The sequence below is a fragment of the Monodon monoceros genome, unplaced genomic scaffold (assembly GCF_005190385.1).
Source record: "Monodon monoceros isolate NGI ecotype Baffin Bay Population unplaced genomic scaffold, NGI_Narwhal_1 Super_Scaffold_7, whole genome shotgun sequence".
Lineage (NCBI taxonomy): Eukaryota > Metazoa > Chordata > Mammalia > Artiodactyla > Monodontidae > Monodon > Monodon monoceros.
Genome location: NW_021703784.1, coordinates 32,475,081 through 32,493,752, shown reverse-complemented (window position 1 = coordinate 32,493,752; position 18,672 = coordinate 32,475,081). Strand labels below are relative to the sequence as shown.

At 35.8% G+C, this 18,672-nt stretch overlaps 1 protein-coding gene across 1 annotated transcript in view; it reads left to right on the top strand.

Moving 5' to 3' along the window:
• CNTN5 (contactin 5) overlaps positions 1 to 18,672 on the top strand; it is a 1,393,643-nt gene that overhangs the window by 1,237,536 nt on the left and 137,435 nt on the right. The window contains exon 15 of the mRNA XM_029208299.1: positions 17,814 to 17,934. Coding sequence (XP_029064132.1) covers positions 17,814 to 17,934 — 121 coding nt within the window. The remainder of the gene's footprint in view (positions 1 to 17,813; positions 17,935 to 18,672) is intronic.

The window sequence follows — 18,672 nt, the reverse complement described above, 5'->3', positions numbered from 1 at the left end:
ACACAATACACTACTAAATAACCAAGAGATCACTGAAGAAATCAAAGAGGAAATCAAAAAATATTTAGAAACAAATGACAAAGAAAACACGACGACCCAAAGCTTATGGGATGCAGCAAAAGCTGTACTAAGAGAGAAGTTTATAGCAATATAATCCTACCTCAAGAAACAAGAAACATCTCAAGTAAACAAGCTAACCTTAAACCTAAAGCAATTAAAGAAAGAAAAACAAAAAACCCCTAAAGTTAGCAGAAGGAAAGAAATCATGAAGCTCAGGTGAGAAATAAATGAAAAAAATTAAGGAAACAATAGCCAAGATCAATAAAACTAAAAGCTGGTTCTTTGAGTAGATAAAAAAAAATTGATAAAACATTAGCCAGACTCATCAAAAAAAAAAAAAAAAAAAAAGGGAGAAGACTCAAATCAACCAGATTAGAAATGAAAAAGAAGAAGAAACAACTGACACTGCAGAAATACAAAGGATCATGAGAGATTACTGCAAGCAATTATATGCAAATAAAATGGAAATTATGGACCAATTTTTAGAAAAGCACAACATTCCGAGACTGAACCAGGAAGAAATAGAAGATATAAACAGAGCAATCAGAAGCACTGAAATTGAGAGTATGATTAAAAATCTTCCAACAAACAAAAGCCCAGGACCAGATGGCTTCATTGGCAAATTCTGTCAAACATTTAGAGAAGAGCTAACACCTAGACTTCTCAAACTCTTCCAAAATACAGCAGAAGGAGGAACACCCTCAGACATATTCTATGAAGCCACAATCAGCCTGATACCAAAACCAGACAATGGTGTCACAAAGAAAGAAAACTACAGGCCAATATCACTGATGAACATAGATGCAAAAATCCTCAACAGAATACTAGCAAACAGAATCCAACAGCACATTAAAAGGATCATATACCATGATCAAGTGGGTTTTATCCCAGGAATGGAAAGATTCTTCAATATATGCAACTCAATCAATGTGATACACCATATTAACAAATTGAAGGAGAAAAACCATATGATCATCTCAATAGATGCAGAGAAAGCTTTCAACAAAATTCAACACCCATTTATGATAAAAACCCTGCAGAAAGTAGGCATAGAGGGAACTTTCCTCAACATAATAAAGGCCATATATGACAAACCCACAGCCAACGTCGTACTCAATGGTGAAAAACTGAAACCATTTCCTCCAAAATCAGGAACAATGCAAGGCTGTCCACTCTCACCAGTATTATTCAACATAGTTTTGGAAGTTTTAGCCAGAGTAATCAGAAAAAAAAAAGAAATAAAAGGAATCCAAATTGGAAAAGAAGAAGTAAAGCTGTCAGTGTTTGCAGATGACACAATACTATATATAGAGAATCCTAAAAATGCCAACAGAAAACTACTACAGCTAATCAATGAATTTGGTAAAGTAGCAGAATACAAAATCAAGGCACAGAAATCTCTTGCATTCTTATAAACTAATGATGAATAATCTGAAAGTGAAATGAAGAAAACACTCCCATTTACCATTGCAACTAAAAGAATAAAATACCTCGGGATAAAGCTACCTAGGGAGACAAAAGACCTGTATGCAGAAAACTATAAGACATTGATGAAATTAATTAAAGATGATACAAATAGATGTAGAGATATGCCATGTTCTTGCATTGGAAGAATCAACATTGTGAAAATGACTATACTACCCAAAGCAATCTACAGATCCAATCCCAAACCTATCAAACTACCAATGGCATTTTTCACAGAACTAGAACAAAAAATTTCACAATTTGTATGGAAACACAAAAGACCTCAAATAGCAAAAACATTCTTGAGAAAGAAAAACAGACCTGGAGGGATCAGGTTTCTTGACTTCAGACTATACTACAAAGCTAGAGTAATCAAGACAGTATAGTACTGACACAAAAACAGAAATATAGATCAATAGAGCAGAATAGAAAGACCAGAGATAAACCCACGCACATACGGTCACCTTATGTTTGATAAAGGAGGCAAGAATATACAATGGAGAAAAGACACCCTCTTCAATAAGTGGTGCTGGAAAAACTGGACAGCTACATGTAAAAGAATGAAATTAGAACACTCCCTAACACCATACACAAAAATAAAATCAAAATGTCTTAAAGACCTAAATGTAAGGACAGATACTATAAAACTCTTAGAGGAAAACATAGGCAGAACACTCTATGACATAAATCACAGCAAGATCATTTTTGACCCACCTCCTAGAGAAATGGAAATAAAAACAAAAATAAACAAATGGGACCTAATGAAACTTAAAAGCTTTTCCACAGCAAATGAAATCATAAACAAGACAAAAATACCACCCTCAGAATGGGAGAAAATATTTGCAAATAAAGCCACTGACAAAGGATTAATCTCCAAAATTTACAAGCAGCTCATGAAGCTCAATATCAAAAAAAAAAAAAAAAAAAACCAATCCAAAAATGGGCAGAAGACCTAAATAGACATTTCTCCAAAGAATATATACAGATTGCCAACAAACACATGAAAGGATGCTCAACATCACTAAGCATTAGAGAAATGCAAATCAAAAGTACAGCGAAGTATCACCTCACTCTGGTCAGAATGGCCATCATCAAAAAATCTACAAACAATAAATGCTGAAGAGGGTGTGGAGAAAAGGGAACCCTCTTGCACTGTCGGTGGGAATGTAAATTGATACAGCCACTATGGAGAGCAGTATGGAGGTTCCTTAAAAAACTAAAAATAGAACTACCATACGACCCAGAAATCCCACTACTGGGCATATACCCTGAGAAAAACATAATTCAAAAAGAGTCATGTACCACAATGTTCATTGCAGCCCTATTTACAATAGCCAGGACATGGAACCAACCTAAATGTTCATCGAGAGATGAATGGATAAAGAATATGTGGCACATATATACAATGGAATGTTACTCAGCCATATAAAGAAACGAAATTGAGTTATTTGTAGTGAGGTGGATGGACCTGGTGTCTGTCATACAGGGTGAAGTAAGTCAGAAAGAGAAAAACAAATACCATATGCTAATGCATATATATAGAATCTAAAAAACAAACAAAAATATGTTTGGAAGAACCTAGGTGCAGGAGAGGACAGGAATAAAGACGCAGACATAGAGAATGTACTTGAGGACAAGGGGATGTGGAAGGGTAAGCTGGGACGAAGTGAGAGAGTGGCATGGACATGTATACACTACCAAATGTAAAATAGATACCTAGTGGGAAGCAGCCACATAGCACAGGGAGATCAGGTCGGTGCTATTCCCTAGAGGGGTGGGATAGGGAGGGTGGGAGGGAGACGCAAGAGGGAGGAGATATGGGGATATATGTATATGTATAGCTGATTCACTTTGTTATAAGGCAGAAACTAACACACCATTGTAAAGAAATTATACTGCAATAAAGATGTTAAAAAAAAAGAATATATGAAGAACAACATATCACGTGATGACAAACAGAATGCAGCTATTGATTGCTAACATACAACAGCAGTGCTAAATCAGTCTGACATTCAGCATAAGAAAATATTAAGACTCTTTGTTAACAGATGCCTCGAGAGCACCATAAGTCAGTGATGCATAATCATAAAGAGACTGAGTTCTAAATGACTATCTGTAGTTAGAAATAGAAATGCAATCTTCGCTTGTGTGGGAAGATCTGCTTATCTGGCATGGATTGTTTAAGCTATACAAGCTGATTTGTTTATAATATCTGCAATTGATGATAAACACTTGGCTTGGTGCTTCTCCATCGTAAAAATATCTTTCAGCTCTAAATCAAAGTCAGTTTTTCATTTTTTCACCACAATGAAGGTAGAGTTTTTTCTACTTATATAAATAATAGAAGCTTATTATAGATCATTTAAACATACTAAAACTAGTAAGGAGAGAATAAAAATCCCTTGGAATCATACTACCTTAAGGTAATCACCATTAATTTTTGTAATCATTTTTCCGTGCATCTCTTCAAGCATACACAGTTACACATGTTACACAAGTGAGATTATATCATGCATGCTGCTTTTATTAGGATGACTTTCCCCTGCTTTTATCCTCCCATGAAAGCATTTATCACACTTAGTTAATCTTTTTAATGTTCTATATATGTCCTTCTATATTATCTTCAGTCCTACTATAATCCTAGTTAGATTTACATATGTGGAGGGGTATTTTTGTGATTATTTTTTAAAATATTGAAACATACTTTACATGCTTTTCTGCATCTCATTATTATCTTAATTCTTCCATGTCACATGATATACCTCTAATTCATTCTTTTCAATGAGTACATAATAAGTATATGACTATTCCTCAATTTAGCCATTACCCTGTTAGTAAATACTAACTCTGTTTCCTGTTTTGAGAGATTAATGAACAATACTACAGAAAACAACTCTGAATATCTGCATTCTTGGGTGTTAATAATTTCCTTTCTTTGGGATAGATTCTCAGGAATAGATTGCAGGGTAAAAGAACAAAACTATTTTTAATTTAAATAGATGCTTCCAGATGTTTTTCTCATAAATGATATAATGTCAAAGTACACTACTGAGTGACATCATTATATGGTAAAAGATTACTAGATCTGGTGTGGAGGTGGTGTCAAGAGTTTTTGGTGTGGGACCAGCTTTGTCCCTACTTAGCTGTAATACCTTGGATGATTCATGTCACATTTCTGAGCCCTTATCATCAAAGTGAAGAGGTTACAGTAGACGACTCCTAATGTTCCTATCTAATTCTAAAGTTCTATTATTTTTAAAGGTTATATTCAAAGATTAAAACCAAAAAGACTCTTCAGATATGCTAGCTGATAACAGTGAAATCATCTTTAAAAGTTTTAGTGAACACTAAACATTGTTTTGGGAGGGGGCTCTGATAGCCCCCAAATCACATTTTATTCTGTTAAATATTGCATACTTGCTTGATTTATGGAAGATATTTCAGTCTCATGATGTCCTTAAAATTTGAAAATTCTTAATTCAGAAGGGGTTCCAAACTGGAAAAATAATCTCAAATCAGAATTTTTCCTATGGCTAAGAATATATTTTTATATATAATATCTTGATAAATGATAAAATGGTTTCTCTAAAGCTAAATAAAGATTTTCTCTAAAAGCAATAATAATCTTATAGAATGGAACAATGTCCTTTTTCTGGGTAAGACACAGCATCTCTTAATTTGTATAAACAGCACACACAAAATATTTCACATATAATGAACCATTCAAGCCCTAGCAATATGAAATCTTAGAACAAAATATATGTACATATATAATCATTGGTGTTGCAGTCAATTCAAAGATGTGCAGTTTTGAAAGAGTCTTCTAACTCTTCCTTGAAAAATCAGAAGCAGTATTATATATTTACAGAAAAGTGAGGGGAAGTAATAGACTATGGCCTCTGACAATTTTTCAATCTCTGAGTAAACTGATTTTTATACATTAAATAATTGGTGAATTCTCTTTCATAAAATTACAAAGACTTATTAAAAATGAGTTTTCTGTATCAAAATGACTCAATCACTTTCAAAATGTCAGTTGAATTTGACTGTGAAAGTCCTTGACCTTGAACTTTTCATAGCTGGCTTCTGATTGACACATTTATTCAGTTTGACCTTTCCTTCTAACTGAACTATTCTTCTTCTGATTGAATCTTCATTGGAAGATTACTGTTGTAGCTCACAATCTAAGCAGTAGTTTGAATAGTCTTTTCTGACATTGATGTGTTTGAATTCCCTAAATTTTAGGTATTTTTGATGTTGCTGAGAATCTTCATGACTGTGAATGACAGTGCTTAAATGGATGCTGTGACCCAAATTTCCTTCTTTGCAGTGGGATATTTTTTGACTCAGAAACTTGTTCCTAAGCATTAGCAACTATCAAGTTAGGCTTGGCAAAAGAATACTTAGTATTTGGTCATAAAGCCCATAGTTGAAATAATACATCTACTTCTTGAAGATTATACTTGTTAAAATATTTACTAATATTGCAAATAAAATGAGAAAAAAACTTGAATTTTTAGGGTAAACTTGAAACAGTCAGATATTTAACTGGAAAATACATCTTTAGATATTCTTATATAAAATTACTTATTCCATGTGGAATATTATATTTTTGCAAAAAAAATTAGTTATAAAAGTTTCTCCACCATTCATTGTCATTTTTCTTTCTTTTAAAACATCTGTCAACACACTCTTTCCACTGCAAACCATATTCTTTCATATATATAAAGAGACCTCTATGAGACATGTGCTGAGCTCATCTTCCACATAACTCTCGCCTGCCAAGGGTTTTGCTAATTTTTCTGCCAATTCATAACTCAATTACCTTTTCCTCCATCCTCCAATTATGATCTTCTTAATGCTTTCTCAGCCCCCATTAACAGTTTCTTCGAATTCTTCCCTATCTTGGACAGAGGGTCTGGTTCCTCTGGAAAAATGCTTGTAATATTCCAGTGCAAATAAAGTATCTTTTAGCCACGACTTGGGACCTTTACCTTGGGAATATGTTTTATTTGGTAGCATCCTGGATTTGGTGTTTTCCAAGGCCATTTCTTACTTTACTAGTCTGTTACCACTTGGCACGACTAAAGCTGAAGAGCCTTTCTGTTTTCCATCTGGAGCCTCAGCTCCTTTAGATTTCTTCTATATTCTGCTTGAGAAATGAGCACTTCTCTCTTTCAGCTCATCTCCTTTTCTCCATTCTCCAGGAAGTTTCCTCACTGTTCCTCAAGCCCTTACCAATAGTCTCCTTGAGATCCTTCCAGCTCTCAGTAGTAATGTCCTCATGACCTTCCAAGCCTCTGAACTAGAACCCCAAAGCCAGTGCCACATGTTTAGACTTTAGTTATGTCAGCACCCCACTTCCAGGTACCTAATTATTTTATGATTATTTACTGCTGTACCACAAGCCACTCCAAAACTTAGTGTTGGAAAATGACAACCATTTGGCTCTGCTTACAATTTTGTGGCTCATGAAATCAGGTAAGTAACACTGAGGATGGCTTGAATCTGTTCCACAGTGGCTGAGCCTTCAGCCAGTGTAGCCAAATGAGTCTTCTAGACTCAGCATTAGCCTCTGTCCTTCCCTCATAATTCCAGGGACCCAGGATGATAAATTGCTGGCATCTAAGAGTCCTAAGTAAAATAGAGGCACACAAAAAAACTGACCTCATTCCGGACCCATTCGTATAGTTCTATGCAAAATCAATGAAACACAGAGTGGTCTACTACATTCCTAAGACTTTGAGACTTTATAACAACATCAGATCAATACTGGCCCTAACTGATGGGTGAGATGAGAGCTACCATATTCTGCCTGCCTGGGCTCTGTGATTTCAGGGAAGAAATAGAAAACCTCCAGACTGGTGTCTGAACACTCTTTCCCATAGCCAGGACGGGACTAGACTTGTGTGTAGACACTGACTATTCCACAATGTAAAAATCAGTAGCAAAATAAAACACAATTCATCCTGGAAGCCGTTATAGGATGGTGTAACAAAATAGTGTTAACTTCAAAGATAAATGTAAAATAGACAGTACTAGAAAAGAGAGAACAGACACATTTAAATATCAGTAAAATATTGCTCCCTCTAAATTATGTACTTAAGTTAGGAAGTCAAATTTGGTCAATTCTTCTTCAGCTAAAGCTGTGTCACTACAAACTACACATGGCTAAAAGAAAACATATCAGTTGTGGGTCACACACAGAAAATTCTCTCAATGCTGGATTAAAAGTCACAGAAAAGTTGAATGATGGCGTAGGTAAATGAAGCTAATGGGTCGTGTGTATTATCAGAAAAGTGATTCTGGAATTTCAAGGGAAGATGCAACATTTCATGTTTAGATATGGCTGATAAAGAGCAGTCTTAAAAACATGAGCTCTCATATCATTTTATGGTGTATTTGGAGAGTTAATTTCTAATAATAGTTTTGTGGTTGTTATCATATACTGAAACCATTTTATTTTGGTACACTTGCCAAACTGTGCTTCAACTTGTACAAGTGAATCAAATTACCTGCAAGTTTAAGTAGAACAAGGATTGGTTTCATAGTCACAATAGTAGAGTGGAAAGAACACTTGACTAAGAGTCAAGTGCCCAAGGCTCTACTTCAGCCTCCATGCTTAACCTGCCCTTGAACAAGCCACCTACACTCTTTAGCCCCCGATCTTCTCAACTGCTATAGGAATTGGTTGAACCAGATGATTTGTTATTTTTCTTTGCACACTAAAATCAATTTTTTCTGCAATGATATTTTTGTCCTATTATTTATTTTAACACATCACATTGCATTAGAGCTAACTGTCTACCTCCCACATTGCATTGTGAGTTTCTCAAAGGCACAATTTATCTCTTATCTTGTAACATGTGCAGATCAGATATGACAGATTTCATCTCTTGTACCAACTCCAGTCAACTGAAACACTGCGTTGAGAAAATCCATAGGTTGGGTCAAAACTCATCCATATTTTCTATGAGCAAACGACAAGGGCATAACTTCAAAGGTGCCAAGTGTTTTCAGTTTCCTGTTTAGACAAATTAGACACTCTAACAAATGATTGTTATGTGAATGAATGGACAACTTTAACTGTGCATATGCTATGAGCTCTCATAAAATAAATGTATAGCTATTGTAAAATGTTATTATTCTAGAGCTTTCCTGGTGGTCAGGCCATTACTAGCTGTTTAGAAAGCACAAGCTAATGCATGGAGGAACAAAATTTTTTTCTAACTAGTGATATCATCTTTATGTAACATCAATGGAGGTAATTTAAAAAGCATAAACAGTGAAAGACAGTAAGATAATTCTATTCCTAGACGATGGTGTAATTCACTCTTAGGGAAAAACATTGATTACTCTTATGATTATTAACACCTTTTTACCTCTACCAGTGTTGCCTCATTGAGCCAACCTATGAACCAGGTGTTATTCAGATTATAAAATATTATTACTGAAGAAAGTCCATGAAAAAGTTGATCTGTCATACAAACACTACCGTATGCTAACACATATATATGGAATTTAAGAAAAAAAAATGTCATGAAGAATCTAGGAGTAAGACAGGGATAAAGACACAGACCTACTAGAGAATGGACTTGAGGATATGGGGAGGGGGAAGGGTAAGCTGTGACAAAGCGAGAGAGTGGAATGGACATATATACACTACCAAACGTAAAATAGATAGCTAGTGGGAAGCAGCCACATAGCACAGGGAGATCAGCTCAGTGCTTTGTGACCACCTAGAGAGGTGGGATGGGGAGGGTGGGAGGGAGGGAGACGCAAGAGGGAAGAGATATGGGAACATATGTATATGTATAACTGATACACTTTGTTATAAAGCAGAAACTAACACACCATTGTAAAGCGATTATACTCCAATAAAGATGTAAAAAAAAAAAAAAGAATGATTTTCTCATAATATTAATGATGTGAGTTTAAGTACCACTCTTGCCTAGAATTCTCTTAAAGAAAACTGGTCTGCCATGGCACTTAAAACACTGCCAACTTCAAAGTGAGGATGAAAGTCCCTCCATGGTCCCTTCCAGCTCTAGGACTATAAAGTTTAGACAGAGTCCCCATCTCCATTCTTCTAAGCATAAGATGCTGTCTCTTTGTTTGCCACCAACATACCAAACAGATTGAAGCCGACAGAGGTGTATCAGTGAGCTTTGTGCTTGTGCTGGAGATGTAAGAAAAAAGTAAAAAGAATATTTGGATGGAATAATGCATAAATATGCTAATGCCTGGATAAGCTCACAACAAATATTCAGTATAAAACATAAAGTTAATCACTGTTTTTTAACACAAACCTTAAGAAGATATAATCTAATTATTCTTATTCTTTCATGCTAAAATGCATTGAGAAAAAAGATCGCAAGTCAATGAAGAATAAAAGAGAAGGTAAAGACATTAAGATAGGAAAGGATAGCTGTTTTATAATTTATAAAGAGATGCATTTCTCCTTTGATATTTATTCCAAAGAGCACCATTGCCTAGAATGTGCATACATGTTCTAGGAGATCAGTGTGGACTGGAGGGTTCAGTGGGACCAACTTCATGGGTCTGCTGTGTGGTCACCCAGCGCCCAACACTGAGACAGATCTTGTACTTGGTGTAAAGCTTGGCTGTCAGTCTTTTGAAATTCTGAATAATTTTTGGACACAGGGATTCATATTTTCGATTTGCACTGAGACCCAAAAATGATGTAGCCAGTCCTCATGGTCTGTTAAGCCTTTCTGAAAGACATAAGACTTGAACAAGGCTTTAACGTGTGACACAGAATTCAGAGACTTTGGCAGTTCATTGGGGGAACAACTTGAAGAAAGTTGCAGAGAGTATGTTTTCCACTAGAAGTGAGAGACAAGATTGGTTGCGTCCAGCCTCAAATGCTGAGTAAGAAGTTAGACCATCCTGTAGGTAATAGGTGAAGATAGCCAATGAAGATGTTTGAGATTGTAAATAAAATCAGTTTTAAAAAAGTATTAACCTAGCAATGCCATGTCATATGGGTAAAGGTGAGGCAAAAAGAGGGCATAACATAGAGGATATAAAGAGCTGGTTTGAAAGCTACTATTAAAAACCTAAATTTAAAAGTCAATTCTCACAGAATGATTGCTAAAACTATATGAAGCACATGGAGGAGAAAACATTTCTCGCTGGACCTGGTCTGAGTATTGTGCCATCAGATAACACATCCATCTGTCTCCTTTACATTTCTTCCAAGCCTAGATACAGATGTAAGGGAAGCTACTCCACATTCTCATCCTGTATTTTTCCCATCAAACCTGGATTAGACTAAGCACTCCCTAAGTGCAGAATCTATATCTGTATATCCAAAGCTTAGCATAGCACATAGAAATAAATATCTACTGAATGATTAGTGATAATTGCATAAACAATAAAAGAACTATGAGTCAAATATTCTCAGTAATCATTTAAGACAAATTTGGCAACAGGTAGGATGTAGTTAAGAATAAATTTAAGAAGCATAAGACTGATAAATAGTGTGACCTTATCTATTTCATGCCTCTTTTAGTTTAGAAGCACTAGATTAATATAGAAATGACAGTATATATACTTAGGGCCTATATTATTCCATTGAGGCTACAGTAGAAGAACACCATAGTCTGAGTGGCTTATACACAACAGAAATTTATTTCTCATAGTTTTGGAGGCTGAGAAGTCCAAGTTCAAGGCACTGGCAAGTTTGGTGTTTGGTGAGAGCCAGCCTCCTGATTGACAGATGGTCATCTTTTCACTGTGTCCTCACACAGCAGAAAGGGTGAGAGAGCTCTCTGAGGTCTCTTTTATAAAGGCACTAATACCATTCATGAGGGCTTCACCCATGCTCATACTCTAATTATTTCCCAAACATCCACCTTCATATACCATGACATTAGGGTTTAAATTTCAATAGAGTAAGTCCCCTACATACGAACCTTCAAGTTGCGAACTTTTAAAGACGCGGACATGTGTCCACATGTACAATCACATAAGCTAGTTCTTGTGTCTGGAGTACATTGTCATGTGTGTGCATCCTCTACAAGTGGCTGTGCTTTTGTGTACTTTGCTGTACAGTACGGTATAGAGTGCAGTAGTACAGTATCTTTATTTCTTGCCTGTTCACTCTATATCAGCCACTATATGCTCACTGTTGCGCTGTACTACTGTGCTTTTCAAGGTACTACGGTACTGTAATATTAAAAATGTTTTCTTTGGGGCTTCCCTGGTGGCACAGTGGTTGAGAGTCCGCCTGCTGATGCAGGGGACATAGGTTCGTGCCCCGGTCCAGGAAGATCCCACATGCCACGGAGCGGCTAGGCCCGCGAGCCATGGCCGCTGAGCCTGCACGTCCGGAGCCTGTGCTCCACAATGGGAGAGGCCACAACAGTGAGAGGCCCGTGTACCGTGAAAAAAAATATATATTTTTTCTTTATTTTTTGTGTTTGTTTTTTATGTATTATTTTTGTGAAAAGTATTATAAACCTATTACAGTACAGTACTACATAGCCAGTTGTGTTAGTTGGGTACTTAGGCTAACTTTGTTGAACTTACGAGGAAATCGGACTAACGAATGTACTCTCGAAATGGAACTCATTTGTACGTAGGGGACTTACTGTATATGAATCTGAGGGGACACAAATATTCCATCTATAATGGAGTCCTTTTGCCTTGGCCTTTTATGTTAATCTTAGATAAAGGAATACCCATTTACCTTGCCACTAGGGAAAGGAGAGTCAATGTACATATGACCAGTTAAGAGACATCTCTCAAGAATCAGGGTACAAACATGCCACCTAAGCCTGGCATCCACTGACAAGTTAAATATCACACCCTCTAATCCTGTATGCCAACTTGGGAAAAGAGGAACACTAGTGTGATATACACAGGATTTTTTCATCAACTCAATATTCTTCATATATTCATATATTCAATATCATCATCTATAAAATGTAATTCATTGTACTAAAATTTAATTGTGATTTCTTGCTTTGAGTTGCTTCATAATTCCTAATCTTCATTTTAACCAAGGTAGCGGACTGATCCCATAAATTTGTGACTTTGTGTTTATAATACTAAATGATCCAGTTTGGATACCTAGCCATCCTGAGTTTATCAATGAGTCATCAACTAGTTTTTCCTCTTTAACCTATGTCCCTAAGAAAAACTCTTTCTGCATTTGTCTTAGTACTTAACAATACATGCTTAGAATACGTGCTTGAAGTAAATATCAAGGTCCCAGTAATGGCATGGTAGAGCCATTTTTACCTACTTTTAATCTTCAATGCATTGTTGGATGCATTTAATATTTCATCATAATAGACATAAATGTCTGTCAAATAGCATTTTGTCTAGTATTTTTGTCACTGGAAGAAATTAAAATTTCTATTTCAGATAATATATCCAATTATTTAAGCATGTGAGTTAATAACAGCAACTTTCTTAAAAAATATATTAAAACCCAGGTCATCATGAATATAAATCCCATTATATAAAGGTCTAAGAAAAATACAAGTGTAAAAGGAAGAATAATGTATATGTGTGTTATTTTCTTATCATGTTAGGCTATTTTAAGCAAATTATTTTCTGGCAAAAAGAAATATTGTTATCAGGAAAGTATTTTAACTATCCAAGATTTTATGTCAATAACATTAATCATATCTAATAATCCATGTCTCATAGCTAATACCCAGGTTTTTTATGTTAGAAGGTATTTTTTTAAATTGCATCTCATAGAATTTACATGCTGTACTACTTTGCTTTATAGAGAGGAATGGTTTATGTGTCTCTTTGGTGGGGACTGGGGATGCTGGAAGTGCCCTTTTCTGAAGCATTTCCTAAGAGCTCATGTATGAACATTGTTTCATTCATTTTCCCTCAATACTCAGGAGAGAGACAGAGTAGCTATTATTATTCCAGTAAAGTGTCTTGCCCAGAGTCTCAGGGCTAGGAAGGTACTGAACTAAGTCTAGAATTCAGGTCTTCTTATTCTGAGTGCAGTAGTATTCCATGAGAGGGGGGATAACACACATCTAAAATAAAGCTAGGCACTTACCAGAAAACTTACTATAGCTATGGAAAACATTGATATCCAGTTTGTTGAAGGAGTGAATACCAATTAAGGAAATATTCCTCTTGGCTAAGAATGCAATTATAGTGCCCTTTAACAGATAACATTTATCAAACATTTACTATGTGCCAGACACACTGCCATGGGCTTTACTTGCATTATCACATTGAAGCTGTGAGAGAATCTCTGAGCAATAGAGTAATTTTCCCAAGTTCAAAATTTAATAAGTGGCAGAGCAGGGGTTCACACAATTCTGTGTCATACCAAAACCTGTATATACTCTTTCAGCACTCTTTTCTGCTCTCTTCCTCCATAGTCTTTCCTATTTCCCTTCCTTATTTCTTTAAGAGAAAAAAGAGGGAGGGGAGGAGGTACTGTCAGGCATGAAGAAGGAAGGAAGGAAGCCATCCATGCATTCATTAGCTCACCCAACGACAATCGGCTGCCCTAGTGCCCAGCTCAGCTCTGGGAATGCCCTTAGGCGTGACTTCCAAGAATGTCAAGTGCTAGTTCAGAGACATGAGCAGAGTGCTAATGAAGCAAAACTAAACAGTGGCAGAACTAATGAAGAAAGGCTTAACCAAGGAGGAGGCATTTGATCTGTGTCTAAAAGTATCTTTCCAGGCAAAGAAGGGAGAATGAGCATCTGTAACAGAACAGGCAGAATTATGGGAAGAATTCCAGTGTAGGAAGAAATGTGAGGTTAATGTCATAGAAGCACAGAATTCAGCATAGGAGGTGGAATCATGCTCTGAGTAGACCTCTGCTGAAACAAGGAAATTGGACTTTATCCTCAAGGCAGCAAAAGTTAACAGGCACTTTGAACAGCAAAGTTAAATATGCTTCCATTTTTAGGAAGTCTTAACTGGCAGTCTTACGTTGGATGAGCAGGACCCTTAGTCCAAGTGAAAGCCAATAAAGAACTGGACTTGAGTGGAAGGATGACATTTCCTCTATTATTTCTGAGTCATAAATAAAAGTTACAGTAATCTAGCAACTGCTCTAATGAGCGTATGTGACCAAGAAATGTAAATGACTTAGCAGTGTTGCCACTCCCACAGAGAGTGAACAGACAGCCTCTTTATTAAAGAGCCTTCATTTATTCATCCATTCAACAGATAGTTATTGAGCTCCCACTATGTGGCATGCAGTATGCTAGATGCACAACACTTGGAGTGTTGTGTTAAGCAGTGGTTGTGGGAAAGTTCTTTTGGAGCAACACATAACACAATTTATTCATAAAGCCAAAGAAAGCAGCAAAGAAAAGGCAGTGTCAAACAAGTGTCAAAGAAAACAAGAAAAGAGAGAGTAATTCCCAAGAGAGAAAAAGTGAAAATGAGGTTTAAGCTTAAGAAAGCAAACATCTGCTGTAAGTAACCATTTCATTAAAACTGCACTAAATTGTGAAAGTTCTCTCTCAGGAACTGCACACTGTGGGCTGAGATTAAGTGTAATGGGCTCCCGCATGAATTCTTCTCATTACTTCTCTAGAAAGATCAGTAAATCTCCTGAAAGGGTAATTTAGGTTTAGTGTTCACAATTCATTCATTTTACTTTTAATCTTCCCTGTTTAGAATTGTAAAAATATAATGCAGATATAATCCAAAAGAGGAGGAATGGGCCCCAAATGAGACAATTTCAACTCCTCCAATAGTTTTGTCATTAATAGATACACAATAGACTGTAGGCTTTTATTCCTGATGATGGTGATGGAGCTTCAGCCAGTTTCTAGAGCATTGCATGCTGTTAATTGCAGGAACCAAGGAAAGGACAACATAGAAAAGTTAATCTATGTTTTACCCTTCTGAATCCCTTGGACCTTTATGTGATTTTCAATGAAGTATCTTCTTAATCCCATTAAGTTGTCTTTCACTACAATTCAACGAAAAGGACAAAAGTTTTAAGACTTTTGTCCAGGAAGAAAAGACGTCAATTATTTGGGAAGAAAAAGATCTGGAAAAAAAGGCAATCAATTATTTAATCACGAGAATGTGATTTTATGAGATAATTTTGTCAAAAACGTGAGCCTGAAAAATGACTTATAATCATTACTTTTTCTGTTGTTAAACTACCACCAATCAGTTTGTAAAACTGGAAAACAAGCAAGTAAAAAACCAACAAAACAAACAAAAAACTCCAGTAACTAAGACTACAGTCTTTCAGAAGTGTTACTTCTGGAAATAGTAAAGTCCTCTCTGATTTTCTGGGCATCTCCTTGGCTTTTTCATTAAACATAGGCCCTATTCTAGGCCCATGGTGTGCACATTGATTCTTGATTAATTTAACAGAGTACCCTACTAGGAGAGCATCTTAGAAATCCATGGGTAAAAGGAGATCTTCACATCTAAGATGGATCCATACTATATAAATTGGTAAATATATTTAAGCTCATTTAGACAGTATTATATTATATAGATTTGAAACTGAGCCATGGCTTATGATGTTTACAGTTTACTTTTGTTTCCCAAAGTGAAATCAAAGGTTTTTTTTAAGGTTAATTTCCTTTTCAGGTTTGAAAGAAGTGATCACTTAGTCTAGTACAGATGAGAAAATGAAATTTGAGTAACAATTTTATCTAAGGAAATTAGCAGTGGAGGATATTCATTGGACAAATATCACATTCCTTGAATTTATTGTTATAATATTGTAATGCATTCTCACCAAGAAGCATTCCCTTGTAAATGACTGAACTAGACCATGTCTTAACAATTATTTCATGAGAGAAAACGTCAACACCCTTAGAAGTTCCTATCATAAGACTAATGGGAAGGAAAAATAACAAACAAACCAGAAATGAAATACCAGAAAGAAATGGCTAAAACATAGTATACAGTTAATTGATTCATTTAAAGAAACACACATCATTTGAGAGGTAAAAATTTCCAATGACTTCTCACCCTTTAACGAATGCTAAGAAAATGCTAAGAAAAAAAAAAAAGAATCCAACAGATTTCCAGAAATTCCTCTCATTTTCATGATTTTTATATAGTCCATTAGTTTATTTCAAAATAAAGGTGAACAACTAAAGTCTTAAATACTCATCAGGCCACTGCCCTATAAGGACAAATACATCATTTTTTAAGATAATTCACCCATTCCATCAACAAATTAAAGATCTCTAATCTGGGGTGCTTCTCCAATCTGGGGTGCTTCTCCATAGCTTGCATTAAACATTCTTTCATGTGCCCAACTACCGTTGGAGAGGAGTGTTGAGTTCTTTGAAGATGTCATTTCATGCTGCATGCATATACTCATTCCAGTGAATTGTTTTTGATTGCAACATGGAAACTGAAGAGCATATTGGAGTTTCACTATGTCATTCTCTGAAAAGAATACCTCATGCATTGTTGTAAATATCAGCTCTTTACACATTCATGAAAATGGAAATCTATCTTTCCTGTTAAAGTAAATGAAAGACAAGATTAAGTAATGAAAGGTTGTACCAGTCATACTAAAGTGTAGGATCAGCACTGATCCCATGAACTGATACATCTAAAAGATAATCTCCCTGATACTTATTGATCTCCTTAACTGCAGTTGTTCTTCAACTGTGTTCTAATCATCGTGCTTCCAACAAGGATCAAATGTTTTGAGGTGCCTTTGTGCTCTGTAATTGCATTGATTAAGAGAGATTCAGGCTGACCCTACTCCTGATGGTGGTGGTTATGGAAGGAATAACTCTCTGTGAAGTGAAAACACATGGCTTTGGGACCAGCACTCTTGCATCTAAGCACTACTTCATTCTGTTGTCCACAGTGTACTTATGAAAGCAGCCATTCAATAAAGCCACACAAGATAATATTTTGACTACTGTTGCCTCATAATTAATTTCCATGTGTTGTTATTACTTTCAATACTGCTTTCTTGCCACAAAAATAATCCTGTCTCTGAATAGCAAAGCAACAATTTTTGCTCACTGATTATTTTTCCTGTACTTTTAAAGATATGAATTTGTTTGTGCATATTTAAATATTTTTTAAATATTGTAACTGCTAACTTATTATATTCAATGTTAAATGTTCGAACCCGTTATTAGCAACTTGAAAGCATAGCTTCCATGTGTTCCTTAAATTAGGGCATGTTTGATTTCTGAATTGTTGTCATATAAATTGTAAGACCAAAAATGGGCCCTTTGACTGAATATGCAAAGTTCCCCTTAAACCACCTTGAACTAGGCAGATTTGCAACATTTTAAACTGGCACTTCATCCCTCTTTCAGCAAGCATCCTCTGCAGATTTAATGATCAGGAACATCCTTCTGATGCATGCTGGGAGATATGGCTGCAGGGTACAGACCACAGCAGACAGTGTGTCAGATGAGGCAGAACTTCTTGTTAGGGGTGAGTATGCTAATAGTGCAGTCTGAAGACATGATCACCATAAATTATCATACAAAGGAATTTAAATGCATGGACTTTGAGCACATCAGTACTGTGCCTTTTACTTTCGATTTTACAATATATGTCATTTTTCTTAACCTTTTGCCTTTGAAAAGATTACATGGAAACTTGCTCCTTAGAAACAGACAAAACCTACAGAGCCAACTTCAGGTCCAAGACACCTTTAGTACTAAGTGGTTACTAGGTGTTTACCCAACTTAATGCCAAACAGAAATTTTCAACAGTTGAGTCACAAAGACACTTTGACACTACAGAGACAACATTTTTTTTTCTATGTATGTGTTTTTCAAATGCAAAGCTAGTGGAACCCCCAGGCACTTTTTTTCCTCCACGAACTTCTAAATTCTACTTCCTGAAACAGGAAAACTGTGTGCCTAATATGGTAGCATTTGCGACTGTTAACAGGGATTTTTTAAAAGTCTGGAAATGTCAACACAATCTTTCTGTGCAGAAATGACAGTTAAGTGGTTTCCAACCATGAACCAGGCTGCCAGATTCTGCGACCCTATAAAGCTACATCTTATTTGAATTAAGTAAATGACTACAGCACTAATTTCTTTTAGTACATTATTCCCCAGTACGGGAAATGCAGCTCTTAGCATGTAATATTTTCCCTTTTTTTCTTTTTCTTTTTCTTTCTTTCTTTCTTTCTTTCTTTCTTTCTTTCTTTCTTTCTTT